The sequence below is a fragment of the Macaca nemestrina genome, chromosome 20 (genome assembly GCF_043159975.1).
Source record: "Macaca nemestrina isolate mMacNem1 chromosome 20, mMacNem.hap1, whole genome shotgun sequence".
Classification (NCBI taxonomy): domain Eukaryota; kingdom Metazoa; phylum Chordata; class Mammalia; order Primates; family Cercopithecidae; genus Macaca; species Macaca nemestrina.
Genome location: NC_092144.1, coordinates 3,817,639 through 3,839,683, shown reverse-complemented (window position 1 = coordinate 3,839,683; position 22,045 = coordinate 3,817,639). Strand labels below are relative to the sequence as shown.

The following is a 22,045-nucleotide window of genomic DNA, read 5'->3' as shown; positions in this document are numbered from 1 at the left end:
CGACTCACGAGACTGAGGAGGGAGGATCACCTGAGCTCGGAAGTTCAAGGCTGCAGTGAGCCAAGAATACGCTACTGCACTCCAGCCTGGGCAAGAGTTAGATCCTGTCTCAAAAAACAAACCTCTGTGAATGCCCCTGGAATTGTGCTAACAGAGCCTTGTCCTGGGGCCTCCTCAGACTCTGGGAGAGAGAAGGGGCCCGGGCGGTTGGCAGATTTCCTTTTATTGGTTCTAGACAGTTTGTGGAAGGAAGAGATGAGGCCGTCTAGAGGCCAGTGGGCTCGCCCAGTGCCCCAGACACTGACACCCTGAAGTAGTGTTGGAAGCTGAGACGCACTAGGGATACTGCAGCCCTAAGCATGGTGACAGGTGGAGGCAGGAGCAGCAGGTGTCCCCGATGTGTTGAGAGGCTAGTGAGGGCAGAGAGAAGCGACCTCCCGGGGTTGAGGTCCCTGTTGGCCCTACGTGCTTGGAGCACGCTGGCACTTGTCTGTAGGGTCTCCGGTTACGCCAAGGCCTCCTGCCCCGACCACCAGCAACGCCGGCCTCAATGTGGCTGAAGCTGGATGTGTGGCCCTGACCCAGGGCAGGGGTCCTAGGAGGGCTCAGTTGCTGCCGTTGCTGTCGTCACTGTCCAGGTACGCACCCAGCTGGCTCAGGGAGGACGCGCCAGGCGTCGGGGGTGCAGGGTCGGCCTCCTTCCTGCTCTGCGGGGCTCCTGGGGGGAGAGGGAGAGTTAGCTCATCTCAGCTCCAGAGCAGACGGGCCAGGGACAAGGCCTGGAGCACAGGACCGGCCACCTCTGCAGGTTTGCAAAGCCCAGAGGCGACAGCATGTGAATGGCCTGGCCTTTCCGGATGGCACCTGATGGGACCCATCGCAGATTTACGTCTGCACACCTGGGACTCAACAGCTTCGCTTCCGAACAATGGCCCATGCAAACCCTGCCCAGGCAGGCAACGTGCACTGCCAAAAATGGAAATGGCGCAAAGTTCAAAGTCCAGTCACTGTGGACTTAATCACCTTAGGAAAAATCATACTAATGCAATTAAGAGGGGCAGATTCTATGCCCAGCTGTGAAAGCCACTCTGGCTCTCGGTCTTTTCCTCTGACAAATGGGATAATTTTTTTTTTTTGAGACGGAGTCTCGCTCTGTCACCCAGGCTAGAGTGCAGTGGCGCGATCTTGGCTCAGTGCAACCTCCGCTTCCCAGATTCAAGAAATTCTCCTGCCTCAGCCTCCCAAGTAGCTAGGATTACAGGCACCCGCCACCATGCTTGGCTAATTTTAGTAGAGATGGGGTTTCATGATGTTGGCCAGGCTGGTCTTGAACTCCTGACCTCAAGTGATCCGCCGGTCTTGGCCTCCCAAAGTGCTGGGATTACAGGTGTGAGCTACTGGGCCTGGCCAGACGGCATAATTTTTACCAGCACTGATAAAAATGTCTCAAATGTCTCACAGTCTCGTCGTGTGCCAGGGTCTACTCAAGTGCCACCGCTCACGGAATCAACCCAAACCGGGAGCCGACTCTACCTACGTGAGGTAGGTCCCCTTGGCTGCATTTTACAGGACACGACACTGAGGCCCCACTGGGGGGAAAGTCCCTTGGCCAAGGCCATAGGACAAGCAGGTAGGGGTGCAAAGTACCTGCCCCCCGGATGCTTGGCTCTGAATTCTGGTCTTAACCACCTGGCAATGCTGACCCCACTCCCATCCTCCATCCCCCAGGGCTGGGGGTGTGGGACTCTCGTCCCTACAGAGCACCAGGTGTGTGACAACAGAGACACACATGCCATACAGACAGCCCCGGAGGTGGGACGGGGGATCCTGGCACCTGCTGGCAGTGAAGGCTGGGCAGGGAAACACGGATTCAACATTGATTTTATACATTCCCACAGGATTTGGGCTTTAAAAGCAAGCACTGGCTCTTTTTGTAATTGAAAGACAAAAAGAGGCCGGGCGCGGTGGCTCACGCCTGTAATCCCAGCACTCTGGGAGGCCGAGGTGACTAGATCACCTGAGGTCGGGAGTTCAAGACCAGCCTGACCAACATGAAGAAACCCCGTCTCTACTAATAATACAAAAGATTCGCCGGGCGTGGTGCTGTAGTTCCAGCTACTTGGGAGGCTGAGGCAGAGAACTGCTTGAACCGGGAAGGCGGAGGTTGCAGTGAGCCGAGATGGCACCACTGCACTCCAGCCTGGGAAACAGAGCAAGACTGACTCAAAAAAAAAAGAAAGAAAGAAAGAAAAAAGACAAAAATAAGCTGCCCGCCTTCTCTGCTCACTCCACTAATTGGTCCTGTGGGGGTTGCAGGCCACCCTCAACCCACCCCATGAAGCTTCTGTAATTGCACAGGGAGCGCTGCCACCACCTGGAGGTCACTATGGAAACCGCGCCCGGCTCTGGGAACTCTTGTGACCTTACCTGGGGCGGGGGCTGCCTGAGGCTGCCCATTGCCGCAGTCCAGGTCGGCCTTTGCCTTCTTCACCACGACCAGCCTCGACAGCGGGGGCCGGCTGCCCAGGCTGCCAACGCTCTGCTCCCAGACCTCCACCTTCCTCTTGGGCTTTGGGGCCTGCAGGTGATGGGGACATGTGTGGGGGTCTGGCCCGGATCCAGGGCCCAGTCAGGCCCCTCTGCCCTCAACCCCTGCTCACTGCCCCATGCACACTCTTCCACTGCTGGCTGCACTGACCATGTTCCTCCTCTGCTCTAAACTCCTCTATGGCTCCCCACTGCCCCAGGCTTGGCACTCAAGGTCTCTGTCCATTCTCCATCCCACATAGCCTGCCCTGGCACTTCCTGAATCATACTGTGACTTCTCATCTCCACGCCTTTACCTATGCTATTCCCTTCACCAGGGATGGCCCCTTTTCCATGCACTCACTTGGTGAACTCCTACTCACCCTTCAATACCCAACACAAGACACCCCTCCTGAGAAGCCCATCATGGTTCAAGCTCACATGCAGGCTGCATGTCCACGCTCACAGTGCCCACAGTGCCCTCTGCTGGCTGTTATAACTCTCTCGCCAGCTCTGCCGTGAGCTCCTGTCTTCCCCACTGCTGGCTCTGTGGTGCCACAAACAGTTCCTGGCACAAGGAGGTGCTCAATGTACTTGAGAGAACGCATGAAAATGGAGGAAGCTGCCTTGGGAAAGAATTAGGGGCAGATAGAAAAGACTTCCAGTTCCTTCACTGCAACAGAAGGGACCTGTTAATCTATTTTATTTATTAAATTTTTTTTTGGAGAAGGTCTCACTCTATTGCCCAGGCTGGAGTGCAGTGGTGCAATCATACATAGCTCATTGCAGCCTCGAACTCCTGGGCTCAAGCGATTCTCCTGACTCAGCCTCCTGCAGGTGCACGCCACCATGCCGGGCTAACATTTTTAATTTTTATAGAGACAGGGTCTCACTCTGTTACCCGGGCTGGTCTCGAACTCCTGGCTCAAGCAATCCTCCCATCTCAGCGTTCCAAAGAGCTGGGATGATAGGCGTGAGCCACTGCATCTGGCCTCTTTAATCTGTTTTATGTTTAAATAGAGGAAGTGGTAACCACTGGGTTAAGGAAGTCCCAATGGGTGCTCTACCCTCACGGAGCTCACTGTGGGGAGGGAGAGGAACAAGGAGACCAACACGCAGGACTACATCCATCTGGGTGAGAGAGAAGCCAGGGTGCATGAGCTTGAATTGTGAGGATGAGCTTCTCAAAGGAAGGGTGTCTTGCATTGGGTATTGAAGGGTGGGTAGGAGTTCACCAAGCGAGAAGGAAAAGGGGGCATCCCAGGTAAGGGGAATGGCACAGGTAAAGGTGTGATGAGAAGCCACCGTGTGATTCAGGAAGTGCCAGGGCAGGTTATGTGGGATGGAGAAAGGGCAGAGGCCTTGAGTGCCAAGCCGATGGTGTGAGGGGCGGCCACTGCTAAGGTGGTGGAGAGGCCTCCTTAAAGTTGTGGCTCTGGGCCGGGTGCGGTGGCTCACGCCTCTAATCCTGGCACTTTGGGAGGCCAAGGTGGGTGGATCACGAGGTCAGATAGAGACCATCCTGGCTAACACAGTGAAACCCCATCTCTACTATAAATACAAGAAATTAGCCAGGCTTGGTGGCACATGCCTGTAATCCCAGCTACTCGGGAGACTGAGGCAGGAGAATCGCTTGAACCTGGGAGGTGGAGGTTGCAGTGAGCTGAGATTGTGCCACTGCACTCCAGCCTGGGTGACAGGGCGAGACTCTGTCTCAAAAAAAAAAAAAAGTCGTGGCTCTGGGCTGATGTTAGAACGAGGAAAACAAGTCAAAAGGCACAGATGGCCAGGTGCAGTGGCGCACACCTGTAATTCCAACACTTTGGGAGGCCGGGGCGGGTGGACCACTTGAGGTCAGGAGTTCAAGACCAGCTTGGTCAACACAGTGAAACCCTGTCACTTTATTAATAAAAATAAAATACAAAACAGCCAGGTGTGGCAGCACACGCCCGTAATCCCAGCTACTGAGGAGGCTAAGGCAGGACAATTACTTTAGCCTGGGAGGCGGAGCTTGCAGTGAGCGGAGACTGTGCCACTGCACTCCAGCCTGGGCGAAAGAACGAGACCGTCTCAAAAATAAAAATAAGATACCTAGGTTAGTTCCCAAACCTGTTTCTACAGGTGATACTCATCATCATTAAACTAAACGAAGGATTGGGAGGCCAAGGTGGGAGGACTGCTTGAAGACAGGAGTTTGAGACCAGCCTGGACAACATACAGACTCATCTCTAATAAAAAAAAAAAAAAAAAGAAAAGAAAATTAAAAATGAGCTGGCTGTGGTGGCATGCACTTGTAGTCCCAGCTACGTGAGAGGCTGAGGTGGGAGGATCATGTGACCCCAGGAGTTGGAGGCTGCCGTGAGCTGTGATCACATCACTGCACTCTAGCCTGGGTGACAGAGCAAGACCTCATCTCTAAAATAAACCAAGAAAATGCAAGTGTGGAGATATTCCTTCCTATAAAAGTTAGGGTGAAGGTTTGAAAAGTCTTGATGAAGGTGTATCATGTAAAACCAAATAAAACACCTGCGATAAAATCAGGTACAGGCACAAGACTGAGGGAATACATCATAAAAGGTTGGACTGCTTTCAAAGTAGCTTTACTCTGTTGATTCATTTAAAAAAAAAAGAGAGAGGAAGTAGTAGACAATGAATTCTGGAAGTGGTTTATGCAAGAACCACAGTGTGAGAACTCGAATCAGGGGATATAGCTTCAAAGAAAGGATCTTTTAGAAAACTGTCTTGGGGTCAGCCATGGTGGCTGATGCCTGTAATCCCTGTGCCTTTAGAGGCCAAGGCAGGAGAACTGCTGGAGGCCAGGAGCAGGAGACCAGCCTGGGCAACACAGCCAGACCGCATCTCTGCAAAAACAATTTGAAAAATTAGGGGCCAGGCGCAGTGGCTCACGCCTGTAATCCCAGCACTTTGGGAGGCCGAGGCAGTTGAATCACCTGAGGTCAGGAGTTCGAGATCAGCCTGGCTAACATGATGAAACCCCATCTCTACCAAAAAAGACAAAAAAATTAGCCGGGCGTAGTGGTGGGTGCCTGTAGTCCCAGCTACTCGGAAGGCTGAGGCAGGAGAATGGCGTGAACCCAGGAGGCGGAGCTTGCAGTGAGCCGAGATCGCGCCACTGCACTCCAGCCTGGGCAACAGAGCGAGACTCCGTCTCAAAAAAAAAAAAAAAAAATTAGCCAGGCATGGTGGCAGGCACCTGTAATCCTAGCTACTTGGGAGGCTGAGGCAGAAGAATCGCTTGAACCCGGGGGGCGAAGGTTGCAGCGAGCCAAGATTACACCACTGCACTCCAGCCTGGGCAACAAGAGTGAAACTGTCTAAAAAAAGAAAAAAGAAAAGAAAAATTAGTCAGGCATGGTGATGTGTGCCTGTGGTCCCACCTACTCAGGAGACTGAGGTGGGAGGATTGCTTGAGCCCAGGAGGTTGAGGCTGTAGCGAGCTGGGACTGCACCACTGCACTCCAGCCTGGGCAACAGAGCAAGACTCTGTGTTTAAAAAAAAAAAAAAAAAAAAAAACCAACAATCGTTTCTGTGTGTCTGTGTTATTGGTTTATGAGCCCCTACTTTTACCACCTTCTTCAATGAACAAACTAGAGTGGCTGAGGCCACCTTGGATGAGTCAGCTGTGGTGGAAAATGCTGGTCATCTGCCAAAGATCCTGCCCCCCTTCTTTTTTTGTTTTTTGAGATGGAGTCTCACTCTTTCACCCAGGCTGGAGTGTAATGGTGCAATCTCGGCTCACTGCAACCTGTGCTCCCAGGTTCAAGTGATTCTCCTGCCTCAGCCTCCCGAGTAACTGGGATTACAGGCATGCACCACCATGCCCGGCTAATTTTTGTATTTTTAGTAGAAATGGCGTTTCCCCATGTTGGCCAGGCCAGTCTTGAACTCCTGATGTCAGATGATCTGCCTGCCTCAGCCTCCCAAAGTACTGGGATTATAGCACTTTGAGCCACAGCGCCCGGCCTCCCTTCGTTCTAGTTAGCAGCACAGCCAGGCACAGACCAGCTGGAGGACGCATCTCAGTTTCCTTCGCAGCCAGATGGGGCCTTGTGCCTGTGCTGTGGCCTATGGCGTGAGAGAAGAACTGAGCTGGGCCGCATCTGAGGCTGAGTGGTCCTCCACGCACCTTTTGCCTTCCCACAGCCAGACCCCGAAGGTGCTCTGAGCCAGCTGTGAACACAGCGCAGGAAGCCGTGCTCCAGGAGAAGGAAGGAGCCTGAATCCCTGAATGGCTCCATGGAGCAGAGCTGCCCGGAAGTCCTAGAGTGTCAGCCCAGGGCTCTTACATGATTGAGAAATAAACTTCTATGTTCTTTCTTTACATTCCCTTCTTTCAGCAGCTTAAACAGGGGTTGGCAAATTACAGACCCATAGGCCTGGCACAGGTTTTAGTAAATTAAGTTTTTTTTTGAGACAGAGTCTCACTCTGTCACCCAGGCTGGAGTGCAGTGGCACGATCTTGGCTCGCTGCAACCTCCGCCTCCCAGGTTCAAGCGATTCTCCTGCCTCAGCCTCCCGAGTAGCTGGGATTAATAAGCGTGAGCCACTGTACTCAGCCTTAATTTTTATTTATTTATTTTAGACAGGGTCTCGCTCTTGCTCAGGCTGGAGTTCAGTGACACTGATACAGCTCACTGTAGCCTTGACCTTCTGGGCTCCAGCAGTCCTCCTGCCTCAGTCTCTCAAGTAGCTGGGACCACAGACATGCACCACCACCCATGACTAATTTTTGTAATTTTTAAAGAAGGGGTCTCACTTTGTTGCCCAGGCTGGTCTCAAACTCCCGGCCTCAAGCGATCCTCCTGCCTTGGCCTCACAAAATGCTGGGATTACAGGCAAGAGCCACTGCACCCACCCTATAAATAAAGCTTTTATTGGCACCAGGCAACGCCCACTTATTTACACCTGATCATGGTTGTTTTGGGCTATAGCCACACAGTGGAGGAGTTAGGATGCAGACTGGCCTTTTAAGAAAAAGTCAAGCTCTGGCTGGGTACAGTGGCTCAGGCCTGAAATCCCAACACTTTGGAAGGCCGAGGCAGGCATATCACGAGGACAAGAGATTGAGACCATCCTGCCCAACATGGTGAAACCCCGTCTCTACTAAAAATAAAAAAATAAGCCGGGTGTGGTGGTGGGCGCCTGTAGTCCCAGCTACTTGGGAGGCTGAGGCAGGAGAATCACTTAAACCTGGGAGGCGGAGGTTGCAGTGAACCGAGATTGTGCCACTGCACTCCAGCCTGGTGACAGAGCAAGACTCTGTCTCAAACAAACAAACAAACAAACAAACAAACAAAAGAAAAAGTCAAGCTGACCCCTGGCTTCAGTTATCCCTAGTTCACCTGGGAGTCCCCGGGACTCAGGCAGCCCCCCTCACCTCGTCCAGGATGGCGGTGGGGTTGGGCCGAAGGGCTGGCTGCAGGGGCGCGGGGGCAGCCTCATCCTCTGAGTCGGAGTCCTCCAGCAGCCTTCGCTTTCTGGCTTCCTCCAACAGGGCTCTGTGGGATGGAAGATGGGAACCTGGACGTGCTCTGCACGGGGAACAGGGCCTGGGATGCGCCTGCTGGGGTGGCGAGGGGCCTGGGTGCCTCGAGATCTCTTTCTGTCCTCAATGAGCAGGGGTGGGAGGGAGTGGGGGCACACAGATTACTGTCTTTTTTTTTTTTTTTTTTAAAGAGACAAGGTCTAGGCCGGGCGCGGTGGCTCACGCCTGTAACCCCAGCACTTTGGGAGGCCGAGGCGGGTGAATCACGAGGTCAGGAGATCGAGACCATCCTGGCTAACACGGTGAAACTCCGTCTCTACTAAAAATACAAAAAATTAGCCGGGCACGGTGGCAGGCGCCTGTAGTCCCAGCTACTCGGGAGGCTGAGGCAGGAGAATGGCATGAACCCGGGAGGCAGAGCTTGCAGTGAGCCGAGGTCGCGCCACTGCACTCCAGCCTGGGCGACAGAGCGAGACTCTGTCTAAAAACAACAACAAAAGACACAAGGTCTCACTCTGTCACCCAAGGCGGGGTGCAGTGGCACAATCATAGCTCACTGCAACTTCCACCTCCTGGGCTCAAGTGATCCTCCCCACGCAGCTTCCTGAGTAGCTGGGTCCACAGGCGTGTGTCCCTATGCCTCATTAATTTTCATTTCATTTAATTTTTGAGGCAAAGTCTCGCTCTGTGGCCCAGGCTGGAGTGCAGTGGGGCAATCTTGGCTCACCGCAACCTCTGTCTCCTGGGTTGAAGCGATTCTCCTGCCTCAGCCTCCCGAGTAGCTGGGACTACAGGTGCCTGCCACCAGGCCTGGCTAATTTGTGTGTGTGTGTGTGTGTGTTTTTTTGAGATGGAGTCTTTCTCTGTCGCCCAGGCTGGAGTGCAGTAGTGCGATCTTGGCTCACTGCAACCTCCACCTTCTGGGTTCAAGCAATTCTCCAGCCTCAGCCTCCCAAGTAGCTGGGACTACAGGCAGGCACCACCATGTCCAGCTAATTTTTGTATTTTTAGTAGAGGTGGGGTTTCTCCATGTTAGCCAGGCTGGTCTCAAACTCCTGACCTCAGGTGATCACCCGCCTCGGCCTCCCAAAGTGCTGGGATTACGGGCGTGAACCACCGCACCCAGTCTGCTTTTTAATTTTTAACTTTTTTTTAGACGTAATCTTGCTCTGTCGCCCAGGCTGGAGTTCAGCGGCACCACCTTGGCTCACTGTAACCTCCGCCTCCTGGGTTCAGGCAATTCTCCTGTCTCAGCCTCCGGAGCAGCTAGGATTACAGGCATCCACCACCACGCCCAGCTAATTTGTTTTTGTATTTTTAGTACAGATGGCCCTTGGCCATGCTGGCCAGGCTGGACTCAAACTCCTGACCTCAGGTGATCCGTCCACCTCGGCCTCCCACAGTGCGGGATGGGGGGCAGGAGGCCCTGTGCCTGGCCCCTTCTACATTTTTACATTAACTTTTCCATGTCCATTGAGGGCAGTGGTGGGGTTAAGCGCCTGGATGCTGGAACCAGCCTGTCTGGATGGAGCCTGGAGGGTCATCTTGGTGGGGCCCATGTCTGGACCTCCCTGGACCTCAGCCCTCCTGCCCATGACGAAAATCACACTGACTCCCAGGGCTGTGTGGGTAGTGAGGTTAGAGCCGCGCCCGGCGCCCGGAAGGTACGGGATGAATGCAGGCTCGCAACACTGTTCTGCACGGCATCGCTGATCTGTGCACCAATTATGCACTGATGAGGAACCTACCATAAACCCAAACCTGCTGGAAGCCCTGGGGATGCAGGAGAGGCCACCACGTCCCTGTCCTTACAGCTCAGATTCTAAAGGACGGAGGGGAGATGAGGTACCAGGAAAGGAGGGGATCAGCATGCGGGCTCAGAGGTGGTCGGCGTCAAAGGCATTCACCAGCCAGCCGCAGGGGCTCACACCTGTCATCCAGCACTTCGGGAGGCTGAGGTGGGAGGATCGCTTGAGGCCGGGAGTTCAAGACCAGCCTGGCCAACATAGCGAGGTCCCGCCTACAAAAATAAAAACAGTTAGCTGGGCATGGTAATGTGCCCCTGTGGTCCCAGCTACCCAGGAGGCTGAGGCAGGAGGAACGCCTGAGCCTGGGAGATGGAGGCTACAATGAGCTATGGCTGCAGTACCGCACTCCAGCGTGGGTGACACGGCGACACCCTGTCTCAAAGAAAAGAAAAGTGTTCACCCGGGAGGCCTGAGGCTGTGTCCTCAGAAGGCGGCTGGTGAGGGTGGCCCTTGGTGGGTGTCTGGGAGCCTGTGCGGGGGACCTCCCACCCTTATGGATGGGACGGGCTCTGGGGCCTCAGCTGTTCCGGCAAACACCATGGTTTATGCCGGAGCCCTGTTTTCCTGTCGAGTCTGGAATCCCGGCATGGGCCAGGCAGCGGGGCCTGTGGGACCTCCCATAGGAACCCCACGCTGGGTCTCTAGGAGCTTTCCTGGGGATGGCGCCTCCCTCGAGTCCTCCCAGCTCGGGCTGGGGGATGAGGCGCGTCCTGCGAAGCTGCACCAGGAGAGGATCTGGAAGTCCCGGCCCCCGACACATCCCAAATGCCTTTTCCCTTTGCTGAATCTGCTGTGTCCTCTCACTGTGACAAACCGCAGTCATGCGGGTGACCACGTGCTGAGTCACCGTGCCTGGCAGTGGGCTGGGGACCCCTGAGACAGACGCCACAAGGGAGAAAGTGAGATTGGCGGTGGGAAAGGGGTCCCTGAAAAGGCGACACTGCAGAGAGCAGGGGAAGGGTTTGGGGCAGAGGCAGCGCCTGCCAGTGCAGAGGCTGTGAGGTGGGGCTGGGTTGGACCGGCCCGGACTCACGCGGTCTCCTGCTCGTCCTCTTCCTGCTCCTGCCTCCGCCGCTCCTCCTCGGACAGGCGGTGCTGCCGCAGCATGGCCTCAAAGTCCACGTGTGCCTGCCGCTGGTTCAGGTCTTTCAGCTCCTGGAGATTCTCCAGCACCTCCATCTCCAGCTTGGAGTCCTTGGTCCGGTTCTCCAGCACCTGGTGGGGGCAGCGTGGTGGGGCTGAGTGCATGGGGATCACACCCCGGGGCAAATCCTGCCCGGCCTCGCGGGCCACCACGGGCCAAGGGAGGAATCCCCTACCCACGTTTCCATCCTGCTCAGGGAACCCCCTGCCCACGCCCAGAGCTCTGTGTCCATTTCACAGGTGAGAACATTCAGGTCTGGGGAGGGAAAGTGACCACATGGGGCTGAGCAGTGGTGGAGCCAGGATCTGAGCCCCTGGACAGGGTGGGGTGGAAAGAGGCTGGCTCTGGACTCAGGTGGCCTCGATTTCCGGCCTGGTGCCATCTTTCAGTAAGAATAATAAAGAAAAATTTGGCCAGGCGCGGTGGCTCATGTCTGTAATCCCAGCATTTTGGGAAGCCGGGGGGGGGCAGGGGCGGATCACCTGAGGTCAGGAGTTCGAGACCAGTCTGGCCAACATGGTGAAACCCCATCTCTACTAAAAATACAGGCTGGGTGTTATTGGTCACGCCTGTAATCCCAGCACTTTGGGAGGCTGAGGCGGGCAGATCACTTGAGGTCAGGAGTTCGAGACCAGTCTGGCCAACATGACGAAACCCCATCTCTATTAAAAATACAAAAATTAGTCGGGCGTAGTGGCATGTGCCTGTAATCCCAGCTACTTGGGAGGCTGAGGCAGGAGAATTGTTTGAACCCAGGAGGCAGAGGTTGCAGTGAGCCTAGATTGCACTGATGCACCCCAACCTGGGTGACAGTGAGACTCCATCTCAAAAACATAAATAAATAAAAATAAAAATACAAAAATTAACCAGGCGTAGTGGCACACACCTGTAATCCCAGCTACTTGGGAGGCTGAGGCAGCAGAATCACTTGAACCCGGAAGGCAGAGGTTGCAGTGAGCTGAGATCATGCCAATGCATTCCAGCCTGGGTGACAGAGTAAGACTCCATCTCAAAAACAATAATAAAAAGGAAAAATTGTAAAAGACAAACTGAGCACCTACTGTACACTGGGCCCTGGGCTAAGATGTTTCCATATGCCATCTCATTTAATCCTAACAACCCCTATTTTACAGAAAAGGAAACTGAGGCTGAGGGAGGCAAGTCTGGCGGCCACAGGCCCCTGAGGAGCCAGGCAGGGCTGGGAGTGAATCCCGCCTGGCTGCTTCCCAGTGCTGTGACCTTGTCGTATTTGCCCTTTGGAAAATGGCAATTCTGACAGTTTTAAAATACGTCCACAAACTCTGATGCTCCTCCTTTTAAGGGGTGGAGGTGACTCCCCTCCCCTTGAGCAGGGGCTGGCTCTAATGAAATATGACAGAAGTGACGACATATTAACTTCTGCGACTAGGAAGTAAAAGCACAAGGCTTCCTCCTTGCTCTCACTCTTGGGTCACGTGCTCTGGGGTAGGCAGCAGCCATGTTGTGAGGATGCTCAAGCAGCTCCCCACACAGTGAGGAACTGAGGCCGACAGCCAACAGCCAGTAGAGGGAGCCAGTTTGTGAGTGGCTCCTCCAGCCCCAGTCCAGCCTTCAGATGATACTGCCCTGGCCAACACCTTGACTGCAACCTCATGGGAGCTCCTAAGCCACAACCATCCAGCTCAGTTGCTTCTGGATGCCTGACACTCAGAAACTGTGGGATGATAAATGTTTGTTGTTTTAAGTCATTAAGTTTTGGGATAACCTGTTATGTAGCAATAGCTGACTAATACCAGGGTAAGAGCCCCTTGCTGTCAATGTAACTAAATTCACACGCAGACAGCAGTGCGACAGGCCCAGGCACACACCAAACCCTCGCCAAGGCTCATTTCCCTCCCAGTTGTTCCACATGGCCATAGAAAATGTTGGATCTGCTCTGATGTGGCTTGCTCAGAAAACTCACATTTGGCAGAGGTGGGTGGGTCTAGGAATAGATAGGAATGGATGGGAAATATGGAAGCAGGACGGGACAGCAGGGAACAGTCATTTAAAATTTATTATATATACACATGTATATATGTATGTGTGTGTATATGTATGTGTATATATATGTGTGTGTGTGTGTGTGTGTGTGTATATATATTTTAGTGACAGTCTGGCTCTGCCTCCCAGGCTGGAGTGCAGTGGTATGATCATAGCTCACTGCAGCCTCAACTTCCTGGGCTTAAGTGATCCTCCCGCCTCAGCCCCCCAATAGGTGGGACCACAGGTGCACACCAGTGCACCTGCCTAATTTTTGTTGTTGTTATTGTTGAGATAGAGTTTTACTCTTGTCGCCCAGGCTGGAGTGCAATGGCGTGATCTCGGCTCACTGCAACCTCCACCTCCTGGGTTCAAGCAATTCTCCTGCCTCACCCTCCTGAGTAGCTGGGATTATAGACATGGGCCACTATGACTGGCTAATTTTTGTATTTTTAGTAGAGACAGGGTTTTGCCGTGTTGGTCAGGCTGGTCTTGAACTCCTGACCTCAGGTGATCCACCTGCCTCGGCCTCCCAAAGCACCTGGCTAATTTTTTTTTTTTTTTTTGAGACAGAGTCTTGCTCTGTTGCCCAGGCTGGAGTGCAATGGCATGATCTCAGCTCACTGCAACCTCTGTCTCCTGAGTTCAAGCAATTCTCTGCCTCAGCCTCCCAAGTAGCTGGGATTACAGGCGCCTGCCACCATGCCCGGTTAATTTTTTGTATTTTTAGTAGAGATGGGGTTTCACCATCTTGGCCAGGCTGGTCTTGAACTCCTGACCTCGTGATCCACCTGCCTCAGCCTCCCAAAATGCTGGTATTACAGGTGTGAGTCACCGTGCCTGGCCAGCACTGGGCTAATTTTTTAATGTTTCATAACGACAGAGTCTCACTATGTTGCCCAGGCTGGTCTTGGACTCCTAGACTCAAGTGATCCTCCCGTCTCAACCCCTAAAGTAGCTGGGACTACACGTTCAAGCCACTATGCCTGGCTCATTTTATTATTTCTGAGAAAAAACAAAATTGTCCTATTGGAAGTGAACATAATTTCTTTTTTTTTTTTTTTTCAGATGGAGTCTTGCTTTGCTGCCCAGGCTGGAGTGCAGTGGTGTGATCTCAGCTCACTGCAACCTCTGCCTCCCAGGTTCAAACGATTCTCCTGCCTCAGCCTCCCGAGTAGCTGGGATTACAGGCATGCACCACCATGCTTGACTAAACTTTTTTTTGTTTTTGAGACAGAGTCTCACTCTGTCACCCAGGTTGGAGTGCAGTGACACCATCTTGGCTCCCTGCAACATCCGCCTCCCCGGTCCAAGCGATTCTCCTGCCTCAGCCTCCTGACTAGCTGTGATTTCAGAAGCGTGCCACCACGCCCAGCTAATTTTTGTATTTTTAGTAGAGACAGGGTTTCACCATGTTGGTCAGGCTGGTCTCAAACCCCTGACCTCATGACCTGCCCACCTTGGCTTCCCAAAGTGCTGAGATTATAGGCGTGAGCCACAGCACCCAGTGTTAATTTTTTTTTTTTTTTTTTGAGACGGAGTCTCGCTCTGTCGCCCAGGCTGGAGTGCAGTGGCCGGATCTCAGCTCACTGCAAGCTCCACCTCCTGGGTTTATGCCATTCTCCTGCCTCAGCCTCCCGAGTAGCTGGGACTACAGGCGCCCGCCACCTCGCCTGGCTAGTTTTTTGTATTTTTTTAGTAGAGACAGGGTTTCACCGTGTTAGCCAGGATAGTCTCGATCTCCTGACCTCGTGATCCGCCCATCTCGGCCTCCCAAAGTGCTGGGATTACAGGCTTGAGCCACCGCGCCCGGCCAGTGTTAATTTTTTAAAATTTTCGTAGGAACAGGGTTTTGCCATGTTGGCCAGGCTGGTCTAGGACTACTGACCTCAAGTGATCCTCCCACCTCAGCCTCCAAAAGTGCTAAGATTACAGGCATGAGCCACTATGCCTGGCCTCCTGGGGACATCTTGAAGTTTTGCCAACCACGTCCCCCACCCCATCTTCCTTCCTTGGGGACCTGAGGCAGGAAGGGCACACTCTCCAGCACACACATGCACCCACACACACACACAGTGTTCATGAACACCTGCACGGCCCCCAACTCACCTTCATGGGGTTGTTCAGCTCCTCATCCTCTCGCTCCTTCTGCACCCTCTTCTCCTCCTCCTCCAGGAGCTTCTCAGCCTGGAAATTCCGCGTGGCTCCGTGCTCCATGGTGTAGTCTGTGTTTTCAGGGTCTGTCTGGGGGGAAGATAGACAGACATCAGCTCCTACATCCCCAGGCACCGGAATCTTCTAAAGCAGCGCCAGCAGTTCAGGGCCCCTAGTCTCTGATTTTTACTGGTTCTACTACCTTTTCTTTTTCTTGTCTTATTGCTTTGGCCGGTGAGATTTCTTTCTAGTGCTCCTCCCATCTCCTTGGGCAAAAATGCCCAACGCCCTGGCATGGACTTTAAGACTCTTCTCATCTGCCCACTGCCTCCCCGCAGCCTCCACTCCCTACCCTCAACATGACTGCAAATAAAATCTCCAACAAGGCGGGCAGATCACTGGAAGTCAGGCATTCAAGACCAGCCTGGTCAACATGGTGAAACCCCGTCTCTACTAAAAATACAAAAATTAGGCAGGGCAAGGTGGTACATGCCTGTAATCCCAGCTACTCTGGAGGCTGGGGTATGAGAATCGCATGAACCTGGGAGGTTGAGGTTACACTGAGCTGAGATTGTGACACTGCATTCCAGCCTTGGCTACAAGGTGGAACCCTGTCTCAAAAAAAAAAAAAAAAAAAAAAAAAAAGATCTCCAAGGCTCTGCACATGTTGTGATTTCTGCCCTTTGTATTTATTAACACCTTTTCTTTGATTATAAACCCTATGTACGAATATGTATAGAGCATGCCCCTGTTATTGTTTATTGAATAGAGAGGCTAAATACACCCTGGTATCTTCAATTACACACTGGAACAGAAAAGTGACATTAGCAGAAAAACTGAAATCTACCTTCGGTCTAAATGCTAATAGTAACACTACGTTTTTTTGGTTTTGTTTTTTTTTTTTTTTTTTTTTGAGACGGAGTCTCGCTCTGTCACCCAGGCTGGAGTGCAGTGGCTGGATCTCAGCTCACTGCAAGCTCCGCCTCCCGGGTTTACGCCATTCTCCTGCCTCAGCCTCCCGAGTAGCTGGGATTACAGGCGCCTGCCACCTCGCCCGGCTAAGTTTTTGTATTTTTAGTAGAGACGAGGTTTCACTGTGTTAGCCAGGATGGTCTCGATCTCCCGACCTCGTGATCCGCCCGTCTCGGCCTCCCAAAGTGCTGGGATTACAGGCTGGAGCCACCGCGCCCGGCCGTTTTTTTGGTTTTTTTGGGAGAGGGTCTCGCTCTGTTGCCCAGGCTGGAGTGCAGTGGCAGGATCATGGCTCACTGCAACCTCAGCCTCCTGGGTTCAAGTGATCCTCTCACCTTAGCCTCCCGAGTAGCTGGGACTACAGGTATGCATCACCACACCTGGCTAATTTTTACATTTCTTTTTGGTAGAGACACGGTTTCGCCATGTTGCCCAGGCTGGTCTCGAACTCCTGACCTCAACTGATCTGCTTGCCTTGGCCTCCCAAAGTGCTGCAATTATAGCTGTGAGCCACTGCGTCCAGTCCAAAATGTTTTTTTTAATCAAAGAAAGAAAGTTTATGGCGGCCGGGCGTGGTGGCTCAAGCCTGTAATCCCAGCACTTTGGGAGGCCGAGACAGGCGGATCACGAGGTCAGGAGATCGAGACCATCCTGGCTAACACAATGAAACCCCGTCTCCACTAAAAATACAAAAAAATTAGCCGGGCGTGGTGGCGGCGCCTGTAGTCCCAGCTACTCGGGAGGCTGAGGCAGGAGAATGGCGGGAACCCGGGAGGCGGAGCTTGCAGTGAGCCGAGATCGCGCCACTGCACTCCAGCCTGGGCGACAGCGAGACTCCACCTCAAAAAAAAAAAAAAAAAAAAAAAAAAAAAGTTTATGGCAAAAAAGTACTCAAAGAGTACTTAAGCATAGGAAGAGAAAATTTTAAGTTCTCTTCAGCCTTTCCTCAAATCCTCAGGGTAACAATTAAAAGTCAAATTGTGATTTTTATTGGCTGCGTAATATTCCATTGCATGCTAATTTTTTTTTTTTTTTGACACGGAGTTTCACTTTGTTACACTGGCTGGAATGCAATGGCACAATCTTGGCTCACTGCAAGCTCTGCCTCCTGGGTTTAAGCAATTCTCCTGCTTTGGTCTCCCAAGTACCTGGGATTACAGGCAAGAGCCACCACGCCCGGCTTGTTTTTGTATTTTTAGTAGAGACAGGGTTTCACAATGTTGGCCAGGCTGGTCTTGAACTCCTGACCTCAGGGGCTCTCTTTCCTACCTTGGCCTCCCAACCTGCTGGGATTATAGGCATGAACCACTGTGCCCGGCTTTTTTTTTTCAGATGGAGTCTCACTCTGTCACCCAGGCTGGAGTGCAGCGGTGCAATCTTCGCTCACTGTAACCTCTGCCTCCCAGGTTCAAGCGATTCTCCTGCCTCAGCCTCTTGAGTAACTGGGATTATAGTCCGCCATCATGCGCAGTAATTTTTGTATTTTTAGTAGAGACGGCATTTTGCCATGTTGGCTAGGGTGGTCTTGAACTTCTGACCTCAGGCAATCCACCTGCCTTGGCCTCCCAAAGTGCTGGGATTACAGGTGTGAGCCGTGCCCAGCCTGCAAGCTAATTTGTTCTTTTCATGCCTTATTATTATCTATCTAGGTCGCTTCTGTCTTTTTGCCTTTATATAGAATGCTGCCATGAACATCTCCCCCAAACTGTTGTCTGTTAATTGGGGATAAACTGAAATGAGATTCCCTGCATGGAGAGGATCGGAGTAAGGAACCCCGGGGCCTGCCCTGATCTGAGGTGTGCTGGGGGAGAGGGACCGGCTTGGCTGGCCGTCTCGTCTACCTTGAAGGTGATCTCTGCCAGGCAGCGCGTGCACTTGATGTAGAAGCGGAAGATGGGCAGGCCCAAGTAGACCTCGTTCTGCACCGTCTCCTTCCGAGCGTTGAATTTCTTCCCCTTGTAGATGTATTCTCCGCACGTCTTACACCTGCGGGGCGGGATGTAGGGGAGCGAGCTGTCTTGGAACTCTGGCTCCCACTGGTGGGCTGTCCCTGCGGCATCCTGCAAGATCACTGCTTGCTTGCCTCCAGCGACGGGGAGCTTCCTCCTTCACGAGGCAGGCTGCCCCACCCTGTGTCCAAATTTGTTCTACCTGAGAGCTCTGTGTTCTCATTCATATCTATCCGGGGCTCGGTCCAAGGGTCGCCTGCTTGGGAAGCCCCCGGAGTAGGTGACGCCTGCCTGTCATGCACTGCTAGAAGCAATCTTGGTGCTTACGGGGCATCCCACCCCCCAGGAGGAAAGACGCTGCACAGAAAAATGCCGCCCCACCTCCCTCTTCCGCTCCTACTCGGGGCTCTGCTCCCCAGCCCAGCACGCCTGCCTCCTGTCTGAGCCTGCAAACACCCCCCGCTCAGTCCCAGCTCAAGGCCTTTGCTCCTACGGTCCCATGGCCGGTGACGCCCTTCATCCTCAGACCTCAGTGCCATCAGCAATTTGCCTGATGTCGCCCTGACCACCCCCGCTACCTACAGCCCTCCCTCCTCCGCCACTGCCCCAGGGGCTCCCTCTCCTGCCTGACTTCTGGGGCCCGTGCACCTGCCTGACTACCAATGATCTCCACTTCCCAGTAGACTGCGGGCTCCGTGAGGCCAGGGACTTTGTTTCTAGCGCCCAGCACAGACCCTGGCACACAGCAGGTGCCCAATAAATAAGTGCTGAATGAATAAATGAATGAAGGAGGGGGAGGCGCAGACAGGCCATCAACACATGGGCATGAACCAGATTTCACTGACCCAGATGGCTCTTTCCTCGTCAGGTGTGTGATTTCAGATATGCTACAGCATGAAGAGGTGTGGGGTTTAGAGTTGGTGAAATACAATAATTCTAAAGTGCTACAAAGGGCAAGATGTGGGTACCGTGAGTGGGGACAATGGAGGCCTCCCGGAGGGGGTGAGATTGGAGCCATGACCTATGGCAGCCAAGAGGAGCCCACCACGTGTAAGTAGGAGAAAGCCAGGCGTGGTAGCTCATGCCTGCAATCACAGCACTTTGGGAGGCCGAGGAGGGCAGATCACCTGAGGTCAGGAGTTTGAGACCAGCCTGGCCAACGTGGTGAAACCCCAACACTACTGAAAATACAAAAATTAGCCGAGCATGTTGGCGCACACCTGTAATCCCTGTTACTCAGGAGGCTGAGGCAGGAGAATCGCTTGAAGCCGGGAGGTGGAGGTTGCAGTGAGCCGAGATCACACCACTGCACTCCAGCCTGGGCAACATAGCAAGACTCTGTCTCAACAACAACAACAACAAAAGAAAGAAAGTAGAGGGAGAGAGTTCCAAGCAGGGGCAGCAGTGTGTGCAAAGACCCTGGGATAGGATGAACTTGGCTGTTGGAGAAGCTGAAATATATCTATGGGGCTGCAACTCTGTGGGGTCCTATCCTCTCTGCTCATATGTTTACTAACCACCAAGATCTCAAGGCAGGCACTGGCGGAGGCGGGGGTTCTAAAAGGTCCAGAGCTTAATTCCAAATGGTGAGGCGAAGGAGGGCCAGAGTGGTCAATGTCTGAGCCAGGACCAGTGATCTGGTCTGAACACAGGACGAGTCACCTCTGTCGATGTCAGGCACTGCGTCCTTCAGCCACGGCTGGTGTGTAGGATCTCGCAGGGGGTGCTCACCTCATGTTGAAGGGGGCCATCAGCCGCACCACGTACTGCCGGTCTTTGGGGAGCTTGAGTTTGGGGATCTTTGACGGGTCAAAGTCCGGCGGGTAGTATTTCTGCGGGGCAGGAAGGAAACATTGGGGGAGTTATTTTCAGAAGCAGGGGCAGGACATGGCAGAGGGAAGGGGCTCTGGGGAGCTGTGTCGGGGGTCCCCAAGCCCACCCTAGGTTCTGCGATAGGCAGAGAGGACTGGCAGGACTCAGTACAGTCGGAGGGAGGCCAGGCACAAGCTTCCTGACTCTCTCTCAGTGGAGACATACAGGATGCATTTGATTCTCCTAAATACCAGTCACGACAATACACATGAAATGTTATCTACACGGGAAGCTCTAAAAAGCCAGTTTTTTTGTTTGTTTTTGCTTTGAGACGGAATTTTGCTCTTGTTGCCCAGGCTGGAGTGTAGTGCCGTGATCTCAGCTCACTGCAAAACTCCGCCTCCCGGGTTCAAGCGATTCTCCTGCCTCAGCCTCAGCCTCCCCAGTAGCTGGGATTACAGCCACCCACCACCACACCCAGCTAATTTTTGTATTTTGAGTAGAGATGGTGTTTCACCATGTTGGCCAGTCTGGTCTTGAACTCCTGACCTCAGGTGATCCACCTTCCTTGGCCTCCCAAAGTGCTGGTATTACATGTGTGAGGCCCCATACCCTGCCCTTTGTAGAGGTTAAGCTTTGCTTAGTGCTTCTGTTGTTCCGGCAGGAGACTGAGTTCCCCAAGGTGTCCCAACTCCCCAGCAACTCTGTAGAGGTTAAACCAGGACACTGTTAGCTCAGCCTCCCAATTACTATACTACATCGTTTCCTACACAGTCATGTCCCTGGATCTGAATCCTAAGTAGCTGAAACCTGCGGGGCTCAGTTTACTCCTCTGTGAAACGGGCACATTGTCTTCTGTCTCCAAGAGTCTTTACACAGGTTCCTTGAGGCAAGGGGGATAAACTGCTCTTTGCAGTGTCTGGTACCCAGCAGGTGCTTCAAACACAAAGTGCTTTATTTTCCAGTGGTGCAGTAGAGTTATCTGTCATAATCCATACTCACACTGCCTTTGTATCCCGGGGCTCCTGTTTCCCAGGAGTTCCTACAGCAAGCCTGGGACCGCTCTCCTAGAAAGACCTGCGTGCGGCCGGGCACGGTGGCTCACGCCTGTAATCCCAGCACTTTGGGGGGCTGAGGTGGGCGAATTGCCTGAGCTCAGGAGTTCGAAACCACCCTGGGCAACATGGTGAAACCTCATCTCTACTAAAATACAAAACAAAAATTACCCGGGTGTGGTGGCGGGCACCTGTAATCCCAGCTACTCAGAAGGCTGAAGCAGGAGAATCGCTTGAACCCAGGAGGCAGAAGCTGCAATGAGCCAAGAACGTGCCACTGCACTCCAGCCCGGGCAGCAAGAGCAAAACTCAGTCTCAAAAAACAAAAAAACAGAACTGTGCCAACACTATGGTTTATACTGAACCTCTGCTTTTCTTCTGGAAGTCTGGAATCTTGGCCACTGTCAGGCAGAGAGTATCTGCATGACCAGACCCCAACAAAAACAAACACACACACCCCTCTCCAAAGAACACGATTGGCTACAGGCCCCAAGAGGGGCAGGGCTTCATACGGCCACGCCCCTCAAAAGGATAGCACAAGACCGCCAGTATTTTAAGGAAGCCCCGCCCCCAGATAACATGATTGGCTCATTCCCTCCGGGAAAAACCCTATCTGGTGAAGTGATTGGGTAAAAGCCCAAGCCTCGCCCCACAGGTGATGGCTACACCCCTGCCCGGAAGGGAAGACTTAGCGAAGGCCCACCCCCCACGGAAGGCGATGGGGAGGAGTCTGGGGAAGAGTCTGGGAAGCCCCATCCCATGGAGGGCCGTTGGGAAAGAAGGGTTCCAAAGAAGAGATCCCAGGAAGCTCCTCCCTCTCCCGGAGTTCCGGGATGTCCCGCTCCGATTGGAAAGCCCCAGTCGCCCAACACTTACGTTTAATACTTTTCGCTCCGACATCTTTGCCTCCTAATCACCTCGCAAGCACCTGAGAAATGCTAAGCCTAAGTACCAAGCTTGTCCGATGGCAGCCTCACTTCCGTAAACGTCACTTCCTTCATCCTGTTATTGGCTGCAGCATACATAGCCGACTTCTTTCATTGGTTCCAATCCCCGTCTATCAAGCTGGAAGTCCCGGCGTCTTCCCTCCGGAGTTGCAACCTGAGTAGCGCGAAAT

At 53.2% G+C, this 22,045-nt stretch overlaps 1 protein-coding gene across 4 annotated transcripts; it reads right to left on the bottom strand.

Annotated features, from left to right (window-relative positions):
- Positions 1-205: 205 nt before the first annotated feature.
- YJU2 (YJU2 splicing factor homolog) lies at positions 206-21,919 on the bottom strand. 4 transcript variants are annotated; one of them, XM_011747614.2, is made up of 8 exons: positions 21,805-21,919; positions 19,793-19,893; positions 17,954-18,098; positions 15,096-15,230; positions 10,875-11,056; positions 7,926-8,046; positions 2,428-2,578; positions 206-718 (listed from the first exon to the last, which is right to left on the bottom strand). In XM_011747614.2, the coding sequence occupies exons 1-8, from the start codon at positions 21,826-21,828 to the stop codon at positions 606-608; spliced, it is 972 nt and encodes a 323-aa protein (XP_011745916.2). In that variant the 5' UTR covers positions 21,829-21,919; the 3' UTR covers positions 206-605. The 4 variants fall into 4 exon arrangements, 3 of the variants coding, with proteins under 3 accessions (XP_011745916.2, XP_070943831.1, XP_070943830.1); XM_071087730.1 differs by lacking the exon at positions 21,805-21,919 and adding an exon at positions 20,644-20,772; XR_011617870.1 differs by lacking the exon at positions 206-718 and adding an exon at positions 2,910-3,152 and having other exon boundaries at positions 2,446-2,578.
- Between the last annotated feature and the right edge of the window lie 126 nt (positions 21,920-22,045).

Coding starts and splice junctions, on each gene's coding strand:
- YJU2 (XM_011747614.2), bottom strand. CDS start 21,828: ATGTCGGAGCGAAAAGTATTAAAC. Junction 19,894..21,804: donor CGGAGCGAAAAGTATTAAAC/GTAAGTGTTGGG, acceptor CCTGCCCCGCAG/AAATACTACCCGCCGGACTT. Junction 15,231..17,953: donor TGGCAGAGATCACCTTCAAG/GTAGACGAGACG, acceptor TCTTCCCCCCAG/ACAGACCCTGAAAACACAGA.